Source organism: Monodon monoceros, unplaced genomic scaffold (genome assembly GCF_005190385.1).
Source record: "Monodon monoceros isolate NGI ecotype Baffin Bay Population unplaced genomic scaffold, NGI_Narwhal_1 Super_Scaffold_14, whole genome shotgun sequence".
Lineage (NCBI taxonomy): Eukaryota > Metazoa > Chordata > Mammalia > Artiodactyla > Monodontidae > Monodon > Monodon monoceros.
In genome coordinates this window covers 73,476,570-73,486,058 of record NW_021703770.1, presented here as the reverse complement: position 1 = coordinate 73,486,058, position 9,489 = coordinate 73,476,570, and the positions used below count along the sequence as shown (strand labels likewise).

The window sequence follows — 9,489 nt, the reverse complement described above, 5'->3', positions numbered from 1 at the left end:
AGGGAGGGAGGGAGAGAGAGGGAGGCAGAGAGAAAGGGGTGTTTGAAACATTCATGCTACTGCAGGTATTGTTCTTAAAGTTCATAATAAAGAGATATTAGTTCTTCACCCTTTCAATGTCCCTAAACAGCGTGACTTGCAGCCTCCCTTTACTTCACAGGAACTTCTCAAAGGAATCTCAGCTTTGTAGTCACTCTCAAAGGTGCAACTGCAGAGCATTAAGTCTGCCAGAAAGGGAAACTTCTCAAAGAGCATCCAGACAATGTTAGGATTTTTTTTTTCTCTTGTTTCCTATGTTGCAAGAGGCCCAAAGAGAAATCACTTCACTTACCAGAAAATTTGCATATACGTGGATATCTGGATATTTATTACTGGAAGTTGACGTCAATGTATCCACAAAAGAACAATAAAATCAAACCTTCAGTTCTCACCGTGGAAGATAAAAAGCAAAACAATTTTTGGAACCCTCCAGCAGCTGTACGTTAACAGGTAAACATTAGGTGGTTTGTGCACAAAGGTCACCGGTATTCTAGACAAATAAGATGGCATATCAGTACTAAAAAGGCTCACGGATGGATACCAACAACCCTCAACAGTGTGCTGGCTTTGCCTCATAAACCACACCACCAGTCTGACGAGCCACAGGAAATTCTTCAGTGCATTAGGTGGGCATGAATTTTATCTAGAGAAACATTTGCAAAGGGCAAAACGAAGTGCTCCAAACGGGAGCAGGCAACCAGGCAAAAGGCCAGGCAGACGGACCAGTTTCCCTCCCACGAGACACTGACCTTGCCCCTTGCAGGGACACCCCCTGCACTCTCCCTGTCCGTAGGGTTTTCAGTAGGGGTTTGGGGGGCAGGGAGGGTCACTCCTAAATCCTCAAGACACCTCCGGCTGCTCGGCTTCGCCCTCTGCGAACCTCGAAGTCCCGCACCAAAAACTCTCCCAGGAAATCTCACTTCGAGGAGGCCACGCTCTGAGGCTTTGAGGAGCCCGACAGAACGGGGTCCCCATTACCGGGCGGGCGTCCCTCCGCGCGTCCTGGTGGCCGGCCCGACCTTCCCTCCCTGCTGCGGCCACTGCGGCGCCCGGACCCCGAGCTCACCGGACGATCACGAACATGACCAGCGAGTTGCCCACCAGGCCCACGACGAACACCACGGAATAGACCGCCGTGATGATGACCGGGATGACCGGCGAGATGTGCTCGGGCTCCGGCGGCGCGTCCTCGGAGCCTGCGCTGCTGTTGCGGTCCGGCTCGGCCCAGCCCGGGAACCGGCCGCTGCCGTTGGGGGGCAGGCAGGTGCTTGGGGCGCAGGTGGAGCCCGGCTCGCCGCGTAAGATCTGGACAGGGGGCTCCATGTCGGGCGGCTGCAGCTGCGGGGCGAGGACAGGGGACACCTGCGGGCTGCGGGGGCGAGAGAACCGGCTGGACCCCGGAGGCAAACTTTGGCTGCGCCCGAGCCAGCGCGCGAGGCCGGCGGCGCCGAGGGCCCAGGGCCCGCTGATGCCCACCCCGGGGGACTGGCCTCTGGCTGCCGCCCGCGCCGGCAGACGCGCCGCGGATGCCAGGAGGGGCGGAGAGCGCGCCCGCCTTTCCCCCGGTTCCCAAAATCCGCCACCCTTGGAACCGTCCCCGGACCGCGGCCCGGAGCCCCCAGGGACACGAGATCCCTGGAGCACAGTCCTCGCTCCCAAGCACGGCGCCTCGAAAGCCCAAAGCTCACCTCTGAGCCCAGAGACGCGCGGGGCGACGCAGTGATGCCGGCCCGCGCGGGTCCTCGCGTCCCCGGGTCCGCTCGGCCCTCGGGTCGCCGCGCTCCCGCAGCCCCGCGCTCCGGCCGCGGACGCCTCCCCCCGAGCGCGTCCCCGCCGCTCAGCGCGCGGCTCCCACGAGCGGAGGCGTCTGAGCCCCCGGGACGCAGCGAGGACGCGCGGGCGCCAGGGACCCCGCCCCGCCCCTGCCGGCCCGCCCGCCTGGGCCTGCGGCGCCCCCGGCCCCGCGCGCAGCCTCGGTCCGACGGCCCCCGCCGCCCCGCCGCCTGACAGTGAGCAGGTGGGCGTCGGGAAGGGTGCGCCGGTCCAGGACGAGTCAGCAGCTGCGGTACTCGCCGTGTGTCTAGAGCTGCTGCAGGCCCAGCTCTCAGGACACGTCTGCCTTCAGGTGAGGGGGAAATCGTAATTCTATTTGAGTGGCCCGTCCAAGTACAGTAGCGAAATTATGCAATGGGAACGAGACCAAATCACAACATTCAAATGACTGAATATACATACATAGAATATTCTGTCCCTTTCAGCCTCCTCTGTCGGAGACGATGCACAGAACGCACCTTAAGGCAGCACCTGCGTTTCGTGGTGCTACCTGCGGAAAAGCAAGACCCCCGCCTTACTCAGGCCTCGGTGTAGGTGCAGGTAGGTGACCGTGTCTCTTTCTCCCACGTTAATCTCTGCAGCCCTCACGGTCCCTAACTACGGCACCTTTTCTCTAAAACCTCCGAGGGCCTGAGCCCCGCAGAGAAATTCGATCATCCTTCCTTCCGGTGACTCTGCCAGTGCCAGGATCAGGTTCTGCTGATAAAAGAAACCCTCAGCACAGCGACCAAAAGGTAGGAAAGCCGAGGTCAGCTGGAGGAGGGAAACAGGACTCAGCCACTGAGATGAGGGCCTCAAGGAGACCGGAGAGGTTCCCCTTTCCCAGTTGGGTACTGGCGGCAAGATGCCTGAGTTTCCTGGGAGGACTCCTGTCCAAGACTGGCTGACTTACTGAGACAAACACGGGCCCTTGCTTGCTTCCTACAGATCACATCGGTGCCCACACCTGGGCACCATCATGGCCCATACAGTCATTCCATCCGCTGGCTGACAGCAGAAGGGAACCCCTACCTCTTCCAAGACACTGTGACCCCCACAGAGGGACGTGCCCACCAGGGTCTTACCCCAGCCTGGAAATGTGCGGCTCTTCTGGGAAGCGTGATATGAGTCCAGCAGCATCCCTTCAACCCTGGTGCCCTAGGAGTCTTGAAATTAAGTTTTGATAAATCTTATATTTCTTTTAAGTCTGACTGCAGATTTTCATTAGAAGATGACATCTGCTTTCACAAAACATCGGAATGCTGTGACCTCCGTGGGTCTGAGGGTCCCTGTCTGTCAGGAAGATGGCAGACACATCTCGAATCTTCTCCAGATGTCTGGGGGCTCACGTCCTGACGGTGGGATCCCAGGCTGCCACCAGAGCAGCCCAGTAAGACGTTTGTTTGAAGTTCACAAAAACTGAGCAGTATCCATGTCAGAAAGTCGAAATAATACATTAAAGGAAAATAACTGAGAAGGGCGTGATTATCCATCTATCATCCTATTACCTGTCTATTTATCTGTGAATTCAGCACTGAGATACAACTGCCTCTGTGCTACACACTTTGAAAGGATGTTGACAATATCTATCCTCCTCTTGCACTTATTTATCACATAGAGGTTTTGTTTGTTTTGGTTTTGGTTTTTGTGCACACACACAGGTGGCTTGCACAGCTGGTAACGTTAGAGCTGGGTTCAAACACAGGTATTTCTGTCTCTTGCCATATGTTGATTGAACAGAATGATTTCATGTAAAGGAGCCTCTCTTCCCCAAAAGACAAAACAATATAGACGGGGATATTTAGCAAGAACAAAAAAGAAGGGAAGGGTATTACTTGAAAAGATTTAAGGAAAGTTTTGTTTTGTTTTGTTTTTTGCGGTACGCAGGCCTCTCACTGTTGTGGCCTCTCCCGTCGCGGAGCACAGGCTCCGGACGCGCAGGCTCAGCGGCCATGGCTCACGGGCCCAGCTGCTACGCGGCATGTGGGATCTTCCCGGACCGGGGCACGAACCCGTGTCCCCTGCATCGGCAGGCAGACTCTCAACCACTGAGCCACCAGGGAAGCCCTAAGGAAAGTTTTAAAGTGAAAAACTTTAAAGAAGTGTCCAAAAGTTGGTACAAGTCCAATAATTCAAATTCTTGATCGCCCCTTCCCATATATATATACACACTATATATAGTGTGTGTGTTAGGAGGGATTTTGCTGGGAAAATACCTCTCTAATTAAAACAGAATCCTGGAAAAATACCTCTCTAATGGAAACAGAATGCAGGACTCAGACCCTTCTGTCTTTGGTGAAGGAAGCCTATGAGCTATTGCAGGTGTACACGCTGCACGTGTCTTTTAGACTGCAAAATGATGTTCTAATTTTGATCGTCGGTAAGAAACCTCTACTAGTTGGGACAGTCTTTGAAGGCAAAAAATTACTAATTATGATAAAAGTAGTTTTGTTTCATCTGAGTACTCCTACTTTTTTTACCAAATTAATGGCCAAAATAAAGTTAAGCCGAAATGGGCAGAGCGTTAAGAAGCCTTTAGGCAGCTCTGGTTGCCAGGAGAATCTGGCCTGTGTCTCTGGACACAGAGAGGAAACCTACCTACTCTGTGGAGTCAGGTTGACATGAAATGTTATCATGCTCTTGGAGTAAAGCTTATAAAATAGGAAGGAAAAAGAAGCTGTTGGCACTCCACACCCTGTTATACGCTGATGTGAAACAGGTTATTGAACTTACTAGCACTTTATCCCCACCTGCCATTCTGCTCGATGCAAACGCTATGTTTATAACTACAAGTAAAGCTCTTGTAAAGCTGAGCGTGTGTTCAGTGATTTTTATTGATTGGTGCTACGAGCATCTTGGGTGATGGGTGCTTTGGCATTTCTATCACATAGACTAGAGAACCCACCAGCAAACTGTGTCAGTTTGCTTTCTCATGTCTCCAATGGTAGACAGAAACCTGCAATGGGTGTATAGCTGAAGGGAGCAGTTTCATTTGCATAGACCCTGGGTGCAGCCAGTGCAGCCTCCAGAAAGCCAGAATGCAGCACCCTCCAGGTCACTTCACTCCTCAGACGTTGCCCAACGCCCCCAAGCGGAAGATGATGAAGAGGGAGGATTTTGAGGGTCCAAAAATAAACAGGGCAAAGGCAGTCCCTTCCCAAAGAGAATGTGCAATCTGGTGTGAGAGACAGATCGAATTTTTTTACCTTTATGAGTAATTAATTAATAACAAACACAGCTAACCCTGGTAAGTGTTCTAGAGGAAAAGTGTTTAATAAAACAGACAAGCTGACAGCCAAGGCAGCAAGTTTGTGCGAGATGAAAAATGGCGCCCCTTCCTCAAGACACTTTACTAATTAATGTCTGTCAGCAAATTGCCACGTTAAGGATTCAAGTCCCCTTCTGTCTTTGGCGTGAAGGAAGCCTGTGAGCTATTGCAGGTGTACACGCTGCACATGTCTGTAGGGGCCGTGAAGACCGGGCATCACGGACCCCGACTGAGTACGAAGTGGCGTCGAAGCTGACATTGGAAGACTGTGTGGCAGTTCCCCAGGTGAAGGGGAAGAAAGGGACCATCCTCAGCAGGAGCCACACCTGTGGCGGCCGTGATGGGCAGGAGAGGACACATACGTGGGCCTGCGGCGGGGGGGGGGGGGGGGGTCAGGGAACCTGAGTCTGGGGACCGGGGAGGTGTGACACCAGATAAAGGGGCAGCCGAGGCCCAGATCACGCTGGGCTCTCACAAACACTTGGATTTCAGCCTAAGAGCAACAGACACTGGAGGATATCAGGCGGGGGCGGGTGGCATACTCAGATCTGGGGTTTTTGAAACATCACTCATCTTTAATGAGTAGAATGCATTGGAGAGACAAGAGCAGATGTGGGGAGCTTCACACTGAATCAGCATCAGCACTGTTATAACCAAAGGGCATCTTGACGCGCCCCATACCTGCGTGTTATGCAAGTGAAGACTTTCCCATGGTCACAGAGCAGGGATTTAAACCTGAAACTTCCTGCACTGAAATTCTTGATCAAAATGAATCCATGGATCTGTAAATTCAGTGCCACTCCCACGTCAGGCCCTAGGTTGTCGAGTGAGAGAAAGTCTGGCAACACAAAGCAACACGTGGCATACAAGACTGGTTAGTCCAAAGGACTAACTGGACAGAATTAGTGCAAAGGCGTCAGGACTACCCCCGGTCTTAGAGGAAAAGTGGGCGTCCAGGCAGGGACCGGCGTCTGAACAAGATTTACCAGGAAGAAAAGGCAACGGAAACACTTATGCCGAGGTGTGAAAGCTGGGCCATGGTGGTCGTGTGTCTGCAGTGTTACCAGGGCGATGGTGCTGAGGTGAGAACCACAGGAGGTTGGAGGGAGACAGACGCAAAGAGGCCGCCGGTGCCCAGACGGCGGGGCTGGGCTGGGGCTTGAGTGGCCTGCAGGATGGAGGTGGTGGGGGTGGGACCGCGGGGGCCGTGTTGGGGGAGAGAGCAGTGATAGAGCTGTCGTCATGGTCTAGGTGAGGGATGATCCAACGCTAAAGCAAGGCGATTGCTGAGAGAGCAGCGAGGAGATGATCATTTTGAGAACCGTTTAGGAAATTAGATTGGCAAGGCTCGTGGTTTGAATAAACATGGAAGCTAGGGAGGAGGATAAGCCTAGACTTATTTTAGGCTTGTGCTTGGGTGACCAAGGGCAGGACGGTACCGTTAACTGAAACAGGAAATACAGGAGCAATCACAGCAACTTGGGGAGAACGTCACGAGCTCAGGTTCTGCGAGGCTGTGTTTGAGGCGCGGGTGAGACGTGAGTGTGTGTATGTGATGTAGGGCCCTCTACTGCTGGGAGCGTCCGTGCTGGAGAGATAAGGGGCAGGTAGAGCCAGGGGCGGGAATAAGGGCACCAAGGTGAGGATGGGAGAGCACCAAGCTAATGGGAAAACGCTACAGAAACCACACCATTTAATAGGGGGTCAGCAAAGGGGACTGATGACAGGCATAGAGGAAGGAGAAGGAGAATCGGACTCAGAGAAATCAAGAGAACGGAGAATTTAGGAAGGAGAGGTAATCAATGGTGTCCACATGACACGGAATGTGAAGTAGGACATTTGACAAGGAGAATGTCACTGGGGTCCTGGCATTATATAGGATTAAGATCGTGATCTATAGTTGAACATCAGAACTGAAATGAACAGATAATACAGCATCACAAAAGTTGATGCTGAGTTCTCTGTTGAAGGACGTCTTACCTGGGAGACAGGGTTATGTCAGGTGGCGGGGTGGCAAGGCTATTCCTCACATTTTATTTTATTTCACTTCATTTCATTTCATTTTTTGGCCGTGCCAGGTGGCATGCGGGATCTTAGTTCCCCCACCAGGGATCCAACTCGTGCCCCCTGCATTGCAAGTCCAAAGTCTTACACTGCAGCCCAGGGAAGTCCCTTTGTATAGCCCTGCAGGGAACAGAGAGGCCCACCCATCTGGGCCGGCTGCTGGGTGGGGGATGTGCGCGCTCTGAAGGTGGAGGTCCATCTGTACTAGACAAGGTCCCAGGCTTTCAGCTCCTGTGATGTTTGAAGGTAAAGGAAGGCACCTGGGAGAGATCAGAGGGCAGGTGGAGAGTGAGGTCCGGTGTTCCCCGGTGCACTCCAGCCTGGGCACCGCGGTCGGCCTGCAACCCCCGCCGAAGGGGCAGCTCCCACCTAGGCCCTCTCTGTGCGGCCGTCCTCTCAGAACGACAGGGCTCGCTCCTCCCTCTGCCCTTCAGGTCAAGGGGTGGCAGAACCCCTCTCTCCTGCGTCCCTCACTGCGGTACTGAGCTCATCCTTTGCTGGTTCACTCAGCTCTCCCCACACCTTATAGACAGACTTTTACTAAAATCTCTCCGTTCTGGAGTTCAAGGTGCTGGTCTCTCTGGTCTCAAGACCCCCATGCCTGATTCACGTGGGGTCTCTGCTAGGTGAGCTCAGCCATCTGCAAGGCGGTTCTGGGCAGGACCTGCTCATCTGTCCCCTGGGGCACATTTAACCCGCATCCACAGAGAAGGAAGGCGGTTGTGACTTCCTCTAAGCTCATTTTGGAAGATGACGCGTTTGGGTTTGATCCTTTGTGTTCCCAGCGCCTGGATTGAACTTGAAAAGTTGCTGTCTTGCCCGGCCTTGGTGTCCGAGGGAAGAGCTTGCCTGTGGAGTGTCCTGGTGAAACATTAGTGCCTAGAACAGTATCCACACGCACAGGCACCCCGAGCAGAGGGCCTGCTCCCTTTCAATCATCACTCTTAGGAGGTTTCCAGTGAGGTTAAAACAAACAGCTCCACACACCGGAGGTCATGACTAGATCGGATAGTGTCCAAGGAGTGTCCTCACTGGCTGTGGGGAGAGACGGCCAGTCCAGGGGTTCACACACACCACACACATTGTGTCTCAGCCCGTAAGAGAGGAGACTCAAAACTTTCCATGCGGTTCCTAGTGGTATCGTAGCTCACATAATTGCATTTGTCTAAAGTCTTTTGCAGAAACGTATGAAAATGTCAAGGGATTCTTTTATTTATTTTTTCTTTCTTTCTGTTTGGTTTGTTTTCTGTCAAACCAGTGGGGTCTCAGACATTCAATGCCTTACATCTTCATCGCTACTAAGACGGAGACTCTGGGAATTTTCATCTCTCCCCCAGTCTTTGTATCCTCCTTGTGTGGCTTAGAAAAGGCACAGTAAGAAGGGGATCCCCCTGGAGATCCTTTCAATAGACATTTTCTAAACCCATCCCTCCGTCTCTGAGACACTGCACCCCGAGTGGGTCTGGAGGAGAGGAACGTGCCTCTCTCCACGCCTGTCTTTGCTCCTTGAAAACACTGGCTTGGAGTGAGGCAGAAGGACTGCAGATCCTCAGCTTCTGAGAACTACATCGGAAAAGCCATTTTAAAAACGTGAGGACGTGTGACGTATTGCTCAGAGTTCACAGGATTTCACTTTATGTATAAAAACATGAGTTTCAACGGAGAACGAAAAGGCCAGGAGCTTTTAATCCTCAGGAATAACCATGACCCCTGATGCACAACTTAGCACGCAAGGACATTTAGGGCAGGTTTACAAAGGCACTGTCCATTGAGGAATTGATGGACTCCTGGTTTGGGGGATAACTGGTTTCCCAGGGACTGAGGGACTCCTGGTCCCTGAATGGCTTTCTGCCTTGTCCTCAAATGGCCCAGAAGAGGCCGTGCAGAACCCCAGAGTGTGGCCAGGGCCTCTCACAGACACAAACCCCTGTCACCCTCTCACTCACTCGACCTCACCAAAGGCACCCTTCTGTGCGCAAAGAGTGAAAAGCATTTGACTTAATAAATAATCATAATGACATTACTGCTGATATCCCCCATATAGTATCCAGCATCTACAACACATATATTGGCTGAATGAATTAAGGATACGGCACATTTCACAGTAAAGAAGCAAATGGCGGATGGGCGGGCTTGGGACCAGAAAAGATGCTGATAGAATGTTAGCATGTGTTTGGAAGGTAGCATTAACTTGAGACAGTAGGTATATTTGATTTATCGACTTTAAAAGCATTTTCTTTCCCTTTTTTCTCACATACTTCTTAAAGCAAAATTATGAGCAAAGGGACAGCACTCAAGGGATAATA

General features: G+C 52.5%; 1 protein-coding gene across 1 annotated transcript in view; it reads right to left on the bottom strand.

The window, feature by feature from the left end:
* OPRK1 (opioid receptor kappa 1) overlaps window positions 1-1,413 on the bottom strand; it is a 19,958-nt gene extending 18,545 nt beyond the window's left edge. The window contains exon 1 of the mRNA XM_029222825.1: window positions 1,106-1,413. Within this exon, the coding sequence (XP_029078658.1) occupies window positions 1,106-1,362 (257 nt within the window). The 5' untranslated portion in view covers window positions 1,363-1,413. The remainder of the gene's footprint in view (window positions 1-1,105) is intronic.
* Between the last annotated feature and the right edge of the window lie 8,076 nt (window positions 1,414-9,489).